The sequence below is a fragment of the Myiozetetes cayanensis genome, unplaced genomic scaffold, assembly GCF_022539395.1.
Source record: "Myiozetetes cayanensis isolate MyiCay16 unplaced genomic scaffold, myiCay2020 scf22, whole genome shotgun sequence".
NCBI classification, from domain to species: Eukaryota; Metazoa; Chordata; class Aves; order Passeriformes; family Tyrannidae; genus Myiozetetes; species Myiozetetes cayanensis.
This window is the reverse complement of record NW_026087434.1, coordinates 12,092,705-12,112,775: the sequence shown is the minus strand read 5'-3', so window position 1 is coordinate 12,112,775 and position 20,071 is coordinate 12,092,705. Positions and strand designations below refer to the sequence as shown.

The window sequence follows — 20,071 nt, the reverse complement described above, 5'->3', positions numbered from 1 at the left end:
AGAGTGAAATAGCAGCATATTGGGGCAAATTTATTAGAATGGGCATGGTGACACTTTCTGGTCTTGATTCCAGCATGGGTCTCTGGACCAGAATATCTCCCACATCTACCAGCTCTGTCATAATATTGTTTCTCGTGAAACAGGTAAGCTAATTCAATAATTAATAGTAGTATGAATGCAGATTTCTACCTCATAACGTTAACCTTCACAAACAGCATGTTTGTTTCAAAAATCCTTCTGATGTAACAACTTATTTTTATTACAAATTAGTCATGAGAAACGTTGGCTGCAAAGCTGTAGAGTTTTATATTAGAATTCTATTCTACTAGGTAATTTATTACAATTTTCTTCTATTAATCCTCATTCACACAGTGAATAGATTGTGTTTACAACCATTTATATAATCTCTTTTCCTCCCAATATTGATCAATATTGAATTATATTTGTTTTTCAGTTTTCCTACCAGATATCAATACTATTGTGAGTCATGTTTATTTTCTACTGTATTTTCTCTGTTCTAAAAACAGCTCTGCTTTGTTTCTGGCACTCCTTTTAGCTTTTCTCTTGTATGAGGGGTAAGCACTGAATCTCCCATTTGTGAAATGTGGTGTTACTGGTTTCATTCAGCACCTTCCCTTCCTACAGAAGGCTGGTAAATCTGTGTGTGAGTTTTACCTTTATTTCTTGTAAAGGTCCACTAAATTATTAATTTCTCTTTTTGTTTGCTAAATCTATAAAAAAATCTGAGCACTTATTTCTTTCTTCCCCATTGTCTTATAATTTGGAAGAATTTTAGGTATTTAATGATAAAACAGTGTACTTCAAGGAAATTTTCATGTAGATTTCTAATAATCATTATTTATTAATATCAACCTTTATTTGAATAAATTTTAAGAGTAATTAATAATATGTGTCAAATTTCAATTTAACAGAATAAAATTCATATATAGATTTAGGGTACATTTCTATGAAATAAGTGTATATAGGCATTACCACAAGCAACAGATTTACTCTAAACTGAAAGCAATAAGGTATTTCTATCCACTCATTCTCCATTCTTCTGGCTTTCTAAGGAAATGGGTTTGCATCTCTATGTGCAGGACAGCTGATAACTGTGTTTCTAGCTTTTTTATGGAGAAAAAGCTACCAGGAAACACAATTAATTTTTTTAAAAAAGAAAATATTCCTAATGCTTTTCTGTAATTCAAATCTGTTTGATTTGAAGAGATTCTCTATTTGGAGCTTCTGTTTATAGAACTGAAACAACTTTCAGGCTTGTGAAACACCTCGGCCAAATCACTGGTTCCATCAATGCTAACAGAAAATCTCCCAAGTACTTCTGTGAGATCGAAACTTCACAAGACTATAAATCATAGTGAATTATTTTGTCATAGTGGTTCTTGGAACTTGTTTAAAGAAATATGTGTTATATTTCTTTATATTTTATTTAATAAGAAAGAAAAATTGCATTTTCTAGCAAAGACTTCTATAGATATGAAAAATAATAAACCATGGCTGAAAGAATAAGAAAATATTTAACTTTTTATTTCTAGTTTACACATAAATCGAAGGATTTTTTTCTGTCCATAATAGCACAGTCTGAATAAACAGAAACATTTCATTTTACCACTAGCTTAGAATAAAAAATTAAAAGGGTGAAACCATGATTATACTGTGGTCAGTTATGAAAAATTTAAATTTAAACCAGTCTGCAGTCATATGTAATCCATTTCCTAAATGAAAGCTTCAGGCAGCACTTTCTGCAGCATCCAACATATTTTTAAACAGCAGTGTCATCTTGGTGCAAACTAAATAAATTGCTAATCCTTCCAGGGTCATTACATTTCAGTATGGGTGAACTTTGGTGTAAGTGGGTTGCCAGGTTGATGGGCTGAGGCAGTTCCTTTGATACCAAGAAAAATTCAGATAACCTGAAGAGCTGTCCATTGTAGGGCATCCAATCCAGCATTGGATGCTGGATTTTAATTTCTGCTCAGTCAGAAGTCCTGTTTAAATGCAGTGGTTGAATGGTAACTGAAACGTAAAGCTGAGATTAAAAGCCATGCTTAACTGTATGTTGCCACTGCTTGAGATCACAGGAAATTTCCCCAAAAGCTCGTATTTCTTCTGTTGAGCATGCACTGTATCTAAGTTTTGATAGCACTGAGTAGCCCAAAACTTAGATCATAATAAAACCTTGCTGAGATTTGTAATCATTATTTATATCAGCTGCAGAGAACTATTTGATGGGTCTTCTCAGAACACAGCCACAGGACATACACCCCATCCCTGGAAGTGTTCATGGCAAGGTTGAGCAGGGCTTGGAGCAATCTGGTCTAGTGGAGGGTGTCCCTGCCCATGACAGAGGGGTGGAATAAGATGGCCTTTCCAACCCAAACCATTCTATGATTCTATGACTTGGCCTTCTCCCATATGGCAAAACCAGGAAAAGCCCCCACAGTCTCATCAGTGATCGCTATACTTCTCACATTGACCCAGACTGTAGACCATCCACTTCCTGAGACAACTTGTGCCCATGTCTGAAGAACCAAAGAGACATGGATGTAAGATATAGAGGCAAACCTGTCCCTTTGACTTGTTGTCAACTCCTTTTCACTTACTTAAACAGACATAGAACATCAAGATGTCTCAGTTCATTCATTTTCCCTTCCATTTAAGGGCTAGTGCCATATTCCCAGCCCATATGGTTTGCCTTCCAGTGGCAGTTTAGTGTTATCACGCAAGATTTCCATTCTTATGATCTGGATCCCAAGGGGAATGACATGAATCTGAGTCGGGGAGGTTTAGGTCAGATATCAAACATTTTCAAGACAAGAAGGGAAAGAAAGCTGATTTTCCTAATACCCAGGTACTTCCAGCATTTTTTGGCCTTTCTCTACATGTATGTCCTTTTCCCGGAAAAAGTGGAAGCCACTGCAGACTAAATAGTCATGTATGAACAGCAAGCTTGCTTTTTTTAGCTATTTTTATTGGTAGTCCCTATGTAAGTACCTGATGATAAATGAACAAGTTGCTGCCGTTCATGGTTTTGTCTTGAATATCTGTTTATCATTTCTCTGATAACATAAATCTAGGGGGATTTCTTAGTCTTTTAGAACAACAATTAGTCAACTGCTCCTTACTCTGGTTGAGTGAACTTCTTCATGACTGTGTGTCAACCTTGTCTCCAGGAATGGAACCAAATAAGCAGTCATGTAACAGTGAGGCTTTCTTTGTACTTCCTGGTCTATTTAATGCATTTGTTTATTAGAAACTGGAGTGTTCTCCCTTAAATGCTGTCCTAAAGTCCTGTCTCCAAATGCGTCATCTCCATGTCTCTGCCTCTTCAAATGAGGTTCACTGACCTATGAGTGTCTGAAAAATCTCCCATGGTTCCCAGCAGTTTGAGGCCTGCATGAGGAAAATGTCAAGATGCTTTTTATTTTGGAAATGTGCATTCCTTTCTCATGGCTGTTGTAAATATTCTCTCCTTATCTTACAATCCCATCAGAGGAAGAATAATTATAGTCTTTCTACTCCCTGTAAGTTGAGGTAGAGTGTCTGGAAATTAGCTGAGAGACTAAAGGCAGAGTATTGAGCAGGTAACATTTTACACAGTAAAAACATGCATGAAATAGTGATCCTAGTGAAGAGCTCTCTCAGCCCTTAGAACAACACAAAGGTCAGACAAGTTCAAGACAACCACGCATGTGGGAAAGGTAGTTGCAAAAAAAGGGTCTAGTCCAGACAAAAGGAAATTGACTTTTCCTGGAGAACAAATAAACATTCTTTTAATAGAAGGATTGTTTTAGAAAACTTATATTTGGTTTGGTCTCCAAAATTTGCTGTTTAAAATTGGTAACATTTTCAACCAGTAATGAGGTCTTCATTTTCGGTGACTTACAGTGACAGTGTTTTTTGACTGCTGGCCTGCCTCTGGCCTCTCAAACCCCTGGTTTCAGGTTACCAGAGTGCTTATTGCACAGTGACTTTTTAGGCTGGTGTTCTTTTCCCTGGATAAATAATGATCAGGTCATTGTGCTAATATTGGACTGTAAGCAGCATCTAGCATTATCTTTTCTCTGCTGCTTGGTTCTAATTGGGCATTTCTTCATCAGCCCAAAAAAACCAAAATTATTAATTTTGCATTTAACTCTTCTATTTTAAGCCATTGCTTTTCTAAACAGTAATTATCAGCTATGGTCCTTTTAAAGGCCTCTGCAGTCAGTGTTGTATGATAAAGATGTACCAGAAAATGTGAATATCCATATATTTAGGGAGAGCATGTTCAAGTATGAGTCCCCTTGGGACAGCTGCAATCCTTACATTGCTAAAGGTGTATGCCACAGATGCTGACTGCATCCTAAACACTTCAGTCACTGTATATAAAATCATTACTAAAATTTGTCTATAGCTGGGAATTTTTTTTTTTTTTAACAGTAGAGTAGATTTGATATTAGAACTAATTTTACCATTTGAGATAAATTTGATTATTTTTCCTCTCTGCTAGCAACTGTTGATCTACATCCCTGACTTCACCTTTTCATGGTAATGTCTAGGTCTCTTTCCTTTCTGCTTACTGACTTCCCAGTGCTAAGGGAGTAACTCAAGACAGCATGTTCAAGCAGGGCTCCTAAGCCTCTACTCTCAGTCCCTTATCAATCAGCACTGACAATCCCCTCAAGCCCTGTCATCTGTGACCGCAGAGACATCTTATCCACGTCTTATAAATGCAGCAACTCTCTCTCATACAACATGCCAGAAGTGGTCTGTCAAAGCAGGTACCAATTCAGACCTCGATGTCCTTTTTTGCTTTACTTGTGTTCTCAACCTCTCTTCACCCAGAGAAGAAAAGAGTGGGTGATAGGCCCAGGGCGACCTTGTGGGTTGAGGGTGGATTGTTCTTGCACAGGGTGAGCAGGCAAAGAGAAAGAGCCAGAGCAAGTGTCCTGGTTCCAGCCATGGTCAGGACCCAGAGATTATTCCATGCCACCTCACATCATTGCTGAGGGAAGGGGAAGGGACTCTCCCCCAGGGGGACTCTCTTCCAGTCAAGCAAATGTGGAGGAGACACCTGTCCGGTATTGTCCATTTTCAGGGGTTGTTTTCCATGTGAGTAATTTCTTTTCTTGTACCCTCTGTCCTTAGTACTGATGGTGTTACTGGTTGTTGCTGTTTCCAGTAAATTGTTCTTATCTCAACTTGTGATCTTTGCCTTTTGTGCCTCCAGTTGGAGAGGAGAGGGCAAGTGGCTCATGGTTTTAGTGGGAGTACTAAATTGGAGAATACCGTTCCTAAACCATGACAGCATGGAGCCAGGAGCCTGCCAGCAGAGGAGCAGCCAAGCAGAGGAGGCTGCTCTTGTAATCATGGGATGGTGGATTTCCAAAAGGGACTCAGCAGAGTCTACTGTCGTTAGACTGACTAAATCCAAAGTTAAGACTGTCTTCAAGGCTTCACTACTTATAGGGAGATTTTTCTTGAAGTGCTTTTATTTCTATTCTATTCTTTTATTTCTATTTCTATTCTCTCTGAACATATCATGTTTGAGATTAAACTGTCTTCAGAAATGTAGCTTTTCAGAATTTAAAGGAATTCTTGATCTCCTCTGGAAGAGGAAGATCAGACAGGAAGGTGTAGACAAAATCAGCTTTGAAAATATCTAAAACATATCTATTAGATATTGATATTAGATATTAGATATTGATATAAAATATTAGATATAACATTAGATAATGAAAATATCTAAAACAAAAAAAAAATCAACCCCCAAATCACACAAAAACATCTCTTCCTAAAAAAAACCCCAACCCCAAACAAACAAAAAAGGAAAATAAATGTACTTATAAAGGTTCAGAACACAAGAAAATCCGTTTGTGTGAGATGGAGAAAATTTTGACAGGGGAAAAATAATTCTCCATTTTATTACATGGGAAATCTTGAGACCAAAGACCCTTCTCACATACGGACACAAGAGGAAAGCTAATTGGTGTCCTGTCCAGGCAAAAAGGGCAGCACAATTGGTGCAGATGGGCAAGTAAAACTAAGATTTACAAAAGTGTTTCTTAAAAAAAAAAAAAAAAAAAAAAGAGGAAAAGAAATGGATCTATGGCATAATTGCAGCAGCTGGTGAAATAAGTAGTCTTTGAAATGCTGGAAAGGAGTACAAAATGCACCAGAGGAAAGGTGCTAGTAGTTAAATAATAAAGCTTATTCATTGCTGTTATATTCTTCTTTTTTTTTTTTTTTTTCTGTACTACTCAACCAGGTGTACTTGATTACCTTTAAAAATAAAAATAAACAGCCCTCAAAATTATCGTCAATCAGATTCCTAAATTAAACTAGCAGAAACATAAATCCATGGCTGACCTTGGTTGACTATAAAAAGACTGGAAAGACTGTAAAGTTAGTGAAGATCAGCATACATTTTCTAAGGTAGAGGAATGAAATGCCAATGTGCACCCTCACAGTTCCTGGCAATTAAATGTCTATGTGGATCTTTTAAAAGGGACTTTGCAGAAGTTGAAACAAAAATTGTGGTAATATAGCACTGTGGCAATACATGACTTGTTTGGGCACAGACAGCAAATGAAAAAATTTCATTATTAGGGTGGGGAGGTCCTGGCACAGATTGCTTAGAGAAGCTGTGGCTGCCCTATCCCTGGAAGGGTTCAAGGGGCAGGGAGGTTGGATGGGACTTGGAGCAATCTGGGATAGTGGAAGGTGCCCCTGCCCATGATGGGGGGCTGGAACTACATAGTCTTTAATCTGCCTTCTAACCCAAAGCTTTCTGTGTCTCTGTGATTCTATAATTCCCGGAGAAGGAATGTCTGTCTTTATCTCCCTTTTTATCTACCCTCCATTGTCCTCTCTGTCCTCTTCTCTCCTCTTCTCTGAAATTCCTTATAATGGAAAGAATCTTACCATTAAAGACCAACCACAAGATTCTAACTGATTTTCCTCATGAACAGTATTTTCACTCCCAGGCCAAAGGATCTCTGCTGAAAAAAACCACTACTGAATGGAATAAATATAAACAGGAATGCTTAAAAATGCTACAGGAATCAACAATAGATACTGGTAAGGAATTAAACAGCACAGTAAAGAAATGTGTTAAGTAACATTGATGAATATGCAAATATTCTTTTCCTTGCTTTGTGGAAGTGTCTGTTCCTAAGTTTTAAGTGTAGAATAATCAGCTGTAATGATCATGCAAACAATGCAATCATGAAATTATTGGCTTTCTTATTCCTGAAACACATTATGTTCCTATACATAAAACCAGATCATATAAAGAAAGGAAACACTGAACAGTGATGCCACTGTGGTGTGGAATTGAGTGTCTGGTCCAGAGGTGTCTTGCTAGCCATTTTTTGTAAGAACCTGATAAGACCAGTTTTCACTTCCTGTTTCAGCCTGAAGGAAGTCAAACCCAGTTCCTGGAACTGTGCTAGCCACAGGAGAACAAAGCACCCAGGGAAAAGGAGATGTCTCCCATTTCTATACTTTGAAAGCTGAGCCATGGCAAACAAGGACCCAAAACACTTGGGACATGACAGAGGACAGAGTCTGTTTTCTGCCTGGTCAAGGCAGCTGAGGAGCTGCTGCCTTCTCACAGGACTGCTTGTGCATTTTGGGACACAGCCATTAGGACAATAAGTTAAGATGCAGAACCATGTTCACTTACAAACATTAGCCTTATGCCCTTGTTTATTCTCTTGTGTCTGTGCCTCCTGGATTCTTGAATAAAGAGCAGTATAGCTTCAGAGGACAGTGTTTTGTCCTGAGTCCACACCTCCCACCTTTGGCTAGGTGCTCAAAGTTTTATGCTGTTTGGCAAAAGGTGATTTTATAATCTGTCATTATTTCGCTCTGCTCATGTGTAAACTCTGCTCAGTAGTGTATAAACTCTGCTCAGCTAGGTGTTTTGTCTTAAAGAAAAGATAGCAAGGCTTTGGTTTGAGTAGTTGGAGAAATCCAAGAAGTGGCTGGGAGAGAGGTGACCGCAGTTTACCAAGGAAAAATTAAAAGCAAATCTGGCTATCGGCAGATATTGAAAGCACCCTCACCAAATTTGTTGGGGACTCCAAACTGGGAGGTGAGGTGGATGCATCAGAAGTCAGAGCCATCTGTGTGAAATAGGGGAGAAAACACACAAAGTTAAGAGAAAGAAGCTTCCATAAGTTACACGCTATGTGACTACAGTCAAAGAAGCAAGAAAGTGGTGAGGACTGCAGAGGAGACAAGTGTTTTTCTAAAAAGCAAGGGAAGCAAAGCACAGATCAGCTCAACCAGTACATGTGCAGTACAGCTTACCACTAATGCTGACAGGAAAGAAAGAGAAACAGTAGTGAGCAGCTAGAGATCTATGACCAGTTGTGACCTTAGAATCACAGAATCATAGAATCATAGAATTAACTGGGTTGGAAGACACCTCCGAGATCATCAAGTCCAACCCTTGATCCAACCCCACTGTGATTACCAGATCTTGGCACCCAGTGCCACACCCAGCCTCATCTTAAAAACCTCCAGGGACGGTGAATCCACCACCTCTCTGGGCAGGCCATTCCAATGCCTGATCATTCTCTCTGTAAAGAACTTCTTTCTAATATCCAACCTAAACCTCCCCTGGCAGAGCTTAAGCCTGTGCCCTCTTGTCCTGTTGCTGATTGCCTGGGAGAAGAGACCGACCCTCACCTGGCTACAACCTCCTCCCAGGTAGTTGAAGAGAGTGATGAGGTCACCCCTGAGCCTCCTCTTCTCCAGACTAAACAACCCCAGCTCCCTCAGCCTCTCCTCACAGCACTTGTGCTCAAGTCCCTTCACCAGCCTCGTTGCTCTTCTCTGGACCTGCTCCAGCACCTCAGTGTCTTTCCTGAAGACATTAGTGTGCAGAAACCCTCAGCATGATGCAAAAGAAGAGTGTGTTCTGCTGGGAAGGCAGAGAATGGTGGCTTTGTTGGCAATTAGAACTAAGCCAGATGACCCTGGCAAGATATTAGAGGGAAGTAGTTTGTAGTAGGTGATGAAGAGAACTACAGGGACTCAGAACTCCAGTTTTCATGAAATAAAAAAAAAAAATTTAAATAAAATAAAATAAAATTTAAAAAAAAAAAGTATTTTTCTGGCAGCCTACCCAATATACAGTTGATCAGAAATTGGGGAAAGGAATAATAAAAATGCAACTGTAAATGTTAGCAGCTACACAGGTCATAACACAGATGATGTCACGGATGTTTAGCCTCAAAGGTAGGAATTAGTAAGAAAGCACATACTGTGCTCTGTATTTGAGCAGAAGCACCCCAAAAAGATGTTGGTGAGATAGCACACAGCTATCTTTGTTGCTCCCTGTATTCTTCTTCCCACATAAGTTTCTTGAAGTATTGCTAAGCATTATGGAAAACAAAGCAGGATAAACTCTTCCAGCTTCGGATGGGCAAATCCATTAAAGTTAAGAGAGAAGAACTTCAGTGTATCCCAAAAAGAAAGACACTGGAGCAGCTATTAATGTATTTTATTTTTTGTTACTGTCATCTGATTGCACCATTTCAGTTCTGCGTTATCAAATGTTTTATCTTAACCTTAAGTCCTGTGAGTGATATGATACTTATGCATCTCAAAACTGAGTTAGTCTGAGATATTACCAGTGATACATCAGAGATATATCAGTGTTACTGATAATTTCTCTGGTAATGAGATATTGCCCAAAGACTAAGAGAAGTCACTGTGAGAAGCTGGCAGAGCTTAACTGAGCTAAGAACAGTTCTCAGAGGGTTCGGGAAAGGTGAAATATGTTCCATTTACCAGTCTGCAGCATGTACAAAAAACAACGACTGATAACATGCCTGGAATCTGACTGTTATATTTGGACCACAGAGGTCTCAGGATCATAGTTTCGTAAAATCACAGACACATAGAACTTCCTGAGTTGGAAGGGACTCACAAGGATCATCCAGTTCAACCCCTGGCCCTGCCCACGACACCCCAACAATCCTACCATCTCCCTGAGAGTGTTGTCCAAACCCTCCTGGAGCTCTGGCAGCCTTGGGGCTGTGCCCACTGCCCTGGGGAGCCTGTTCAGTGCCCAACCAGCCTCTGGGGGAAGAACCTTTTGCTGAGATCCACCCTGAGCCTGCCCTGACACAGCTCCAGCCATTCCCGGGGGGCTGTCCCTGGTCCCCCCAGAGCAGAGATCAGTGCCTGCCCCTCCTCTGCCCCTTGTGAAGAAGCTGCAGGCCACAGGGAGGTCTGACCTCAGTCTCTTTGTGAAGAGCAATACCTTTATCTCCTAGTAAAGTGTGTAAAACCTGCAGCTGTTGTGTGGATCCAGGGAAGAAAGACAGCAGATGTTTCTGCCCTGTGCACAGAGAACTGCACAGTGAATGCACGATGTTTTTCTGCTACTCTGGAGTAGCTTGCCAGGTTACCTGGAACAGTACACAATGGTTTCCATGTTTGTCCATTGTCTTGACAACTTTTTGTAAAACTTTTATTTGCTTCTCTCTCCAGGAATACATTGCAATGGGACATTTGATCAGTTTGTTTGCTGGCCTTACTCACGCCCAGGAAATGTCTCTGTTCCTTGTCCTTCATATTTGCCATGGTTGGAAAATGGTAATGTTAAAGTGATAACTTGTCTTGGAGCTTGTGCTGGGAATCCAGATAAAGGACAGGTGGTGCTTGTCTACCTTGTCCCAGTGTCCTCTGAAATGTCTGAGTGTTCTCTTGGCTCACTTCTTTCTACTCCTTTTCTGAACTGAGGCACAAAATCGTTGTCGATGTTTATTTGCTCTTTTTTTTTCCATTTGTGCTTGCCATATCTCTGTATTGTCTGCTACAAAGCAACATTTGCAAGGTTGTGTAAACATATTGCCAGGACTTTATTGATAGTAACATATTTGGGGCTCAGCTTCTGAAGTTCGACTTCTGGGGTCCCCACCAACCCCCAGACATGAAATTCTCTCCCAGAAAGCTGTAAGAGCCAAATCAAGCAGCAGTCCAAGCAGTCAGCCCTCCAGCAGGTTATAGCAGACCAACAGCAAGTGGTGTGGTGAACAAAAAAGCCTTCCAAGCAGCGTTTTCCTGGAGGGAGTGGAGCAGGGAAGCTCTTAGGAAGGGAAAATTGAAAACATCTTCAGAAGCAAAATTGTTGAAGAGTAAACAACATGCCCTTTCTCCTAAAGAAATGAAAGGGCATTCCTATCACCACAGACCAGCATTTGTGAATCCTGCTACACAGTCTTTCTTATATTTCTAATTTATTTATTATATTCTAATTATTATTTCTTGTTATTTCTAATAACACTTGGAGGGACCAAACCTGCCTGAGTTTTTTAAGGTGTGGGAGACAACTATAGGCTGCTTATCCCAGCTTTTTCCAGCTTACACCACACATAGTTTGTTCTTTAATATCATTTGTCCTTTTTTATGCTGATAAGCAGAAAGAGACCAAGCTTCTATCTACTCTCTCAAAAAACTGCTTCTGCCAACAGTTTAGAACAGATCCAGCTCTTCATAATAAATATGAAAACATCTTCCCTCCATGTAACTTTTTCTGTCTGAATTTCCACAAAAACTAGGACAAAGCCAAGAAAGATTCACCAGTTCACTCCAGGTGCCCAAGGGGCCCGATAGCACAGAAATGAAGCACCAGCCTGCAACACTTGCAACACCAGGTGTTACAGGGAAAGATCATTCCCTAATCAAATTTTCCTAGAGTTTTGACTGCACAACCTGGACAATGAATTACCCAGCTTAATGAGGAAAAAGAATAAAATGAGATGCAGGCTTTTTCTTTTTGGATGTAGTAACTATGTGGGGTTTTTTGTAAAAATCAGGGAGTTTATTTCTTCTAAATTACATTCCTACTTTGTCCTATGTAAATATGGAAAATATATTGTCAAAGACAAAAGAAAAGTGGGGTTTATTGCTTTTTTTGAGTTGAGGTGGTGTAGCGTCTATTGTGGTAGTACAAGGAAGAAATCTTTCAAACATATGAAAAATGAAATCTTTATTTTGATCTTTCTAACTAAATCTCTGTTTACTTTCAGGAAGCGTAGGACATGTATACAGAGTCTGCTTGGATGAAGGGATTTGGCAAACAAAGGAAAATTCCACAGACATTTGGCGGGATAGTTCAGAATGTTCTGAGAAAAATCATTTCAAAAAAAAAGTAAGTATTTTTTATATTATGGTTGAATACTTTAATCTTCTTAATCCCTTCTTGAGTAACTGACAAAACATTTCCACTGAATACCTGCAACGAGTGTTCAAATTTCATTTAAATTACAAAATGGAAAGCTGTTATTTTATTTAGAAGAAGCAGAAGAGGAAATATTAAGGAAGAGGATTCTGCTTTAGATGCCACAAATTATTTTCTGTTCAGAGTCCAGTCTTCACTTATGCTGATTTTCCCTAGTAAAATAGAAAAAGACTGCAACTTGTGAAGCAAATAACTTAAATGCAAAGCATCCCAGCATCCCCACAAATCAGAGTAGTCTATCAAGTTCAGACAATTTCCCTCCCAAGCTCTTCAACATTTAATGAGCCTTTTAGCATTTAACGAGCCATCAGTTCGTCATTTCAAGTTTCGCTGGTCAGAGACTGGAGGATTCTCTCTAATGCTAATGCCTTCCATCCTGTATTTCCCATATTGCATCAGCCCAAGAGCTGGACTTTGTCCACAGAGGGGAAACGTCTTTTGCTATGGAGTTCAGTTTAGCTGATGTCAAAATTTATTGCATGAGTGCTGTTTATTACTTTATCAAGTAACATTGCTTTATTGATTAGTTATGAAACTAGTTATTAGTTATGAAATTAGTTATTAGTTCAGTATCTCCAGGACTACTAAGTTTTTAATATACTCTTTACATAGTGAGTACATGAATTACTAAACTTTCTGTTTATTTAGAGTGACTAATGGCTGAGAATCTCCTGCAGTCACACTGTTCTCCCTGGACATTTTCACCCTCTTCGAGAGGTACAGCTGACAAGCATAAAATTATTAAGGACACTACTAGCAGAAAGACAGTGCTAAAATCCCTGGTGCTGAGAAGTAAAACAACAGCACACTCACTGAGAAAAAGACACAGGTTCCAAGAAAATGTCTGCAGGCCAGATATGGATTATGAAAGTCACATATCCTGTATCTCACATTCCCTCTGCAAAGAAGCTTTCACTGAGCTAGAAAAGGAGTATGAATAGTTGAGAGGTAGACATAAGCAGCTAAAATGGAAAAACCTAGCAAAAAAAAAAAAAAAAAAAGTTAAATGAAGCAAATTGGAAGGAAATTTGTGCAGGGCCAGGAATTGGACTTGGACTCCTTGTGGGTACCTTTCAGCTCATGATATTCTATGATAATCTGTAAAAATGTAAGTACTTTCCTTCCTCCTGTGATGTCTTATTTGTCATTCAAAAACATTCTATACCGGTCCAATTTAATAATTTTTATTTTTTTCTTTGAACTCAAGGTTGAAGTCAGTCTATTTCAGTACCTCTAGACAGAGCTAGCTCTCAAAATTGTACAGCACAACTGATCTATAACTGTGTCTCCAGACCACACACAGAGTAAGTGTATTTGTGTGTGCAGGTTGGGTGGGTTGATCTCTTCAACTGTTAACCCACCAGGCTCTATTTGGTGCATGGAATCATGGCAACAATTAGCTGTGATTCACACTATGAATGGTGTTTGTGCAGGAGAAATTTGAAATGAGTCTGAGAGTGCCTTTGAATTTAAAAAGAAACTAAGCCTGGCTGCAAATGTCTCTGTCATACACTGGTTTCACAAGGCAGTGCAGAGGGCAGGCACCAGAACTCTACCCTGACTCCTTGTAAGTGAACATGAAAGTTTCTGAGCTGTGTTTGTGATCTGCCCACCTGCCTACTCAACATATTTTTCTTCTTTGTTTCTAGGAAGAAGAACATAAACTACTTACCACATTACAGCTGTTATACACCATTGGATATTACTTTTCTCTGATCTCACTTGTATTAGCTCTGCTTATACTTTCTTTACTCAGGTTAGTACAAATTTACATGCATTTTAGAAGTACAGACACCTGTACACACATTCTCCTTTTTATGTAATTGAATTTATGACTTAGATTGTAATGCTCTGGTACATTCCACTCTTCCAGTACCTAAAGGGCCTACAAAAAGAGCTGGGAAGGGACTTTGGATAAGGGCACGGAGTGACAGGAAAAGGTTTAAGATGAAGAGGGTATATTTAGATTAGATATTAGGAAGAAATTCTTCCCTGTGATGACCATGACAGGTCATCCAGAGAAACTGTGGCTTTCCCATCCCTGGACGTGTCCAAGGCCAGGTTGGACAGGCCTTGGAGCAACCTGGACTAGTGGAAGGTGTGCCTGACCATGGCAGAGGGTAGAATGACATGGGGTTTATGATCCCTTCCAAACCAAACTATTCTGTGATTTTATGTAAATAACTTGTACTTTCCTAATAAGCAATACAAAAGCAATTCTAAGCAAAATCCATTCATGGCAACAGTGTGAATACAACGGCTGTTTTGCTCCTTTTTTTTTGTCCATTTTTAAAAATTTTATTTCTGCAAATTAAATATATTCTAGAGGATTCATATATTATTTTTTCTCCACAGAAAACTACACTGCACAAGAAACTACATCCATATGAATTTATTTGCATCTTTTATCTTGCGTGCCACAGCAGTTCTTATAAAAGACACTGTATACTACAATATTTACTCAAAGAGACCAAATGATGAAACTGGATGGATATTATACCTCAGTCCAGAGGTAACGTATTGTTTCATAGCTAATAGTAAATGTGTGCTGCTAGAGGTCATAACAGTTTCAGTTTTGGAAATTTGCCATCATCAAGTTTTAAGGTGTTTGTTGATCAAACTTTGGATGTTGAAATTTTGCTGATAAAATTTGGGTAACCAAGATAAAATTCTGATTTGACAAATTGTAATAGATTTATTTTATAGGAAGGCTCTTATAGAAAGAACATATTAATGGAGTGCTATATTTAGAAACAGACACTTAAGTAAAACAACTCGCACCTGCAACTTTCAGGAAGAAATCTCAGTATTTATTTGGCACTTATTTAAAACTGCATTTATTCACTCCTCTTATGCGTAGCATAAAGCAGTGCACACAAATCTGGCTTTTCCAACAACAGTATCTTTAGTGGTTTAGGAATGGTATTCCCCAACTTGGTGCTCACTGAAACACCACGTGAAACTCCCTTCCCCTGTGGTGGGGTGGAGAGGAGAATCAGGGTCACAAAAGAAAGAGATCATGAGTAGAGAAAAGATCGTGGGTTGAGGAAGAAGCAATGAGATAAGAAAATGAACAGTAACATCAATAATACCAGTGACAGAGGGTGCAAGGTAGGTAAATGATTCACATCAATGTGGAACCGACGCCACCTGACTGCTCAACCAGCAAACTGGAAAGATGCGCCTGTGCAAGGCTGGGGTGGGATCGTGGCCAAGGTCAGGTTGGACGGGGCTTGGAGCAACCTGGTCTAGTAGAAGGTATCCCTGTCCAAGGTCAGGGGGTGGAATTGGATGATCTTTAATGTCCCTTCCAACCCAAACCATTCTGTGATTCTGTGATTTTCTGTGATTCTGTGATTTTCTGTGAAACAGCAGTAAGAGAGAGAAAAACAGTATTTCTGTACTAGGAAAATGTATTAATTTTCTTACATTTGTTTAGAAAATGGACTAACAATACCTCATTTGTAACCACTGTGAATAAATTACACTTTTATGATGTAGGAGTAGAGCTTGCTCATGTCAACAAACAAAATTACCTTCAAGGTGTTAATGGTGACTATTATTTTAATAGCTCATCAGTAAAAATTCTGATATGCAGATTATGACACCTATATTTACAATGATTCCTGATCTCTCATTCCTACAGATTGTAGTAATTTGCAGGACTGCCCAGTTTTTCATGCATTACTTTGTTGGGGCAAATTACTTTTGGCTATTAGTAGAAGGAATTTATCTGCACACATTATTGATAACTGTGGTACTCTCTGAAAAACGACTGCTGCAGACATACATTGTGATAGGATGGGGTAAGTCCATGACTGTTTCTAAGTATTTGATTATGTGGTGCTTTGTTGAGTCAGCAGAGGATATTTTATAATGAAGAAAATAAAATCTGAACTCTGTTAGTTTTGAAGCCAGCAATTGTAAATAAGAGTATGCCAGTAGTGGTACATTTATGGCAGCTCAGCTTGACCTGCAAGTACAGGAATTAGCGAAATTGGTTCAAAAGAAAACAGGAGCCTGGTGGGCAGAAGAAATTTTACTATATTTGACGGTATATTCTGTCATCACTGAATATTATGGTACTAGCAGCAACTTCATTTCCTTCTTTTGTATTAGAGCACCTACGTAACAAAAAATGTCAAAACATAAGCAATTTGCTTGTAAATGTTTCCCTTCCCACCTCACCTGAAAGTTCTACAGTGTGCTTTAAGGTAGAGGACAATCTGAAACACTGCATGAGTGAGGTCTTACATTTTAGGCATTTTTTGTGAAATAAAGACAACGTAATGTTAGTTACAAGCATTTAAACAATTTTGTACTTACTATGTCCCATAGTCCAACAATTTATTTTTTTTTCCTTACTCAGTGAGTGTAATTCTGTATCTTAGTTGGACAAAGGAGAAAATCAAGGTTTGCCAATTACAAAAAATCATCTAAAAGCTACCTGTACAACTTGCTGGCCTTTGAAACTTTAAAATGATAATTAATAAATGTCCTCTTAAACAGTATCTAAGTTTGTTGCAAGAGCTGTTGATTCAAATCCAGCGGTCTGAGCTAAGAAGTAGGATAGAAGGGTTAGCCATAAGAAGTTCCAACTATAAAAATTATAATCTATAATATATAGACTTTTATATAAAAACTATATAAATTTTATCAATATATGGTTTTACAAGATGGTTCACTGTCACCACATCTGTGTCTGTTCAACTGTGCTGAAAAAAGTAAAATTGTGTGTCCAGGACTGTGGGACTGTAGTGTACAACCCACTTAAAAAAAAAGGACAAGTGGATAATTTTTCAGTTTCATATTACTGGTGTACTTCTTGCTAAAATTATCTAATAAATTGAGGTCTGATTTTAAAGAGATGTTCAAACTCAAGTGTAAATTGATGAAGTTGAAATTATTGAAATTTTAATCATTAAGTTGGAATGCTACAACACTTACACGTTTAAAGGAAATTTTTGATTATTGTTATCAAGGTTGTGACAGTCTCCCTGTCACTTTGGTAGTCATTCATGTCACTCAGTTATACTGAACTTGCCTTGTAATAATCACAGGGAATGAAGACAGGTCATTTTTCTACTCTTTGACATCTACCTTATCCCCTGAAATGTAAAATGGAAATTGCATAGCATCCAAATCAAGCTACTGCAGAAATTCCTAGAATTAAGCAAATTTGAGATAAGACCATTTTTATATTCTTCTAATAGGACTATTCCTTTAATAATAAAGAACCATTGTAGAAAACTGTCAGTGCTTAAGGCAAGATTCGAAACAGAACTTCAGCATCAAAATAACCACACAAACCTCAGCAAAACAGTTGCAGAACTGTGATATAAAGGCCTTTTGAAGTATACTAGATGGTTTTGTTCTAAATTAACTATCTTGCCTGAAAGAATAACAATCTATTAAAGAAAACTCAGAAGACTTAGATGTCTTCTCTTACAGAAATGGCATGTGTTTACTACTACTGCTCAGATTAAAAGGTACCTGACTCATGTCTCTTAGAGCGTTTGAACCAGGTTTTGAACACACATGAGATAGTATTGTATGTATTGTTCTGAAGATGTCAGTAGAACTGATGTTTACTTCTGTGCATTGTGTAATCTTGTTATTGGAGACCAATAAAAAAATTTGGACCCAGCGATGTTGGCACATTTAATTAGGAGCATTAAATCAGTTAGTTACAAGTGAGCATAGAACTCAGTTGGCATTGTGTCAATTTTTCCTTTTGTTAACAATTAGAACATTTCTGCTCTTTTCTCCTTGCTTTGCAGTTTTAAATCCAAAATAAGTGTTAGCGGGGAGGCTCTGACACATATATACACGACCTATGAGATCTAAAATATGTCCGATTTATTAGGATAGCTCAGGGTTTTTATAGCATCTGTATACAAGGTCTTGTGACAAGAAGCACATAATTGATTACAGGTCACTGTCCAGATGTAAACATGCATTACAAATACATTTATAATTGGTTATTAACAGGTAACAAGGCAATTATTTACTTTATCGAACTCCACCTTCTTCTTGGCACTGATTTCCTTTTGTTTTAGCAAAGAGACCCGCAGCCATCTTGGCACTTATAACTATAAAACTATATAAACTATATAAAAGTTTATAAAACTACAACACACAATATAAATTGCTCACACATACATCATGTTCCTCCCACAAATAAGATTTTATTTAGCTGCCTGTAACAATAGAAGAGCTCTAACAGACTGTTCAGAACCTCATACCTCTTAGCTCTTCAAAGACCAACTAAAAACTAGCTTATCTCCGGAAGTTAAGAAATTCTGGTTGTTTCAGTGAGCCTATGAGAAGCAACGGAGTTCTGAGGTTCAGATGACAAATGCAGAGTCCTCACTACTGAGCACCATTACAACAACTGAATAAAGTGGAAAAGCTGAGAGGACAGAAAGAGGATTAGACAGAGGTGTTTGCAATGGGAGCACAGACTTTTTCAGAAATGTCAATCCATGCATACAGAGGAAGTGCTGCAACCTTGGGAAAGGTTATTTTTTTAAAAAAAGTTGATCTATTGATTAAATATTTTGTTGTATATCATAAACTGACATTTTGACATCAAATGAGAAAGGAGCTCTTGGGAAAAAAATCATCACTTTTTATTGAGGAAGCATGTACAGTGGGGAAAGGCAGGTTTACTGCATAAGTGGAAAAAAGTGATTTTCTTTTCACATTTGAAACATGGGGACTGTTCTTCACGTTAAGCTGAACTTAAGTTGACATAGTAAACAATTTGATGAAAATTGTTATTTAATAGCTATGATGAAGAGATAAGGAAAGCCTAAGCAAAGCAATCATCAATCATTTGGAACACAGTTCCTCAAAGTTAATGCTGAAGTTCTTCCAGGTTCCAAGGCATAAATTTGATATATGAAATCTTTTTTCACCAAATACACTCATGTATTTAAACTGAGAAGGACACCTAAACCTATGGCACTATATTACAGCTCAGATTTGGGGATTAAATCTAAGTACATATTGAGATATCTCTGTGGAGGATAATGTTTTGTCAGGACAAATACTAAAGACAAGCTGGAATATTCAAATATTGCATTTTGGCACATGGACAGAAATGTGATGGTTAAAATTACCTCAGAAAATTGGTCTTGCCCCAAAAGAACTGTAGTTTTTCAGAATAAAGGCACTTGACAAAGAAGAAGATAAAATACATTCCTGTATCCTTTTATGCACAGTCAGTAATGAGTCCCATGTTCCAGACCAACCTTTTTATGTTTACAGGCAAACCAAGTAATTATTATTATTAAAAAAAACCTCATATTTTCTGTTTATCTGACTATGAAGTCAAGTTTCATATGATTAAAACAGAATTTTTAATTTTTCATCCTTGTTCCATCTCCCATCCTGTCTCTCCTCTGCTCCCTCAGTATGATCTACTGTACTCCTTGAGTGCTCTGAGGGGTGTTTTCAGATCAGAGTTCCTTGTGTTTTTAGAATCAGGTAGAGCTTAAATCTTTAGTTTAGTCTACCTGTGGAGGAGGGATTTAATTTTATGTAACAAGGTTAAATTCAGGTCTCTAATACTGAGATTCTCTCTAGAACCAAAGTAAGAAGACAAGTACCTTTGTAGACTGAATTCTTTCAATGTTTCAGTGAAGTGGGATGTTACCTTAATCTTTTATGCATCTCACTATATAGGCACAGTTGAATTTCCTACAGGATTTTTTTTCTCTGTCCTTCCCTGTATTCATCCATTATGCTGCTGTGACAACTATTTTTCAGGTTTGTAGTTTTGAATGTGCTACCCCATTTTTGGCA

General features: G+C 38.2%; 1 protein-coding gene across 1 annotated transcript in view; it reads left to right on the top strand.

Moving 5' to 3' along the window:
* Positions 1-20,071, top strand: part of GLP2R (glucagon like peptide 2 receptor) — a 35,256-nt gene continuing 15,185 nt past the window's right edge. The window contains exons 1-7 of the mRNA XM_050319549.1: positions 1-143; positions 6,972-7,080; positions 10,510-10,614; positions 12,051-12,172; positions 13,912-14,018; positions 14,618-14,774; positions 15,909-16,068. Of these exons, the coding sequence (XP_050175506.1) occupies positions 39-143; positions 6,972-7,080; positions 10,510-10,614; positions 12,051-12,172; positions 13,912-14,018; positions 14,618-14,774; positions 15,909-16,068 (865 nt within the window). The 5' untranslated portion in view covers positions 1-38. The remainder of the gene's footprint in view (positions 144-6,971; positions 7,081-10,509; positions 10,615-12,050; positions 12,173-13,911; positions 14,019-14,617; positions 14,775-15,908; positions 16,069-20,071) is intronic.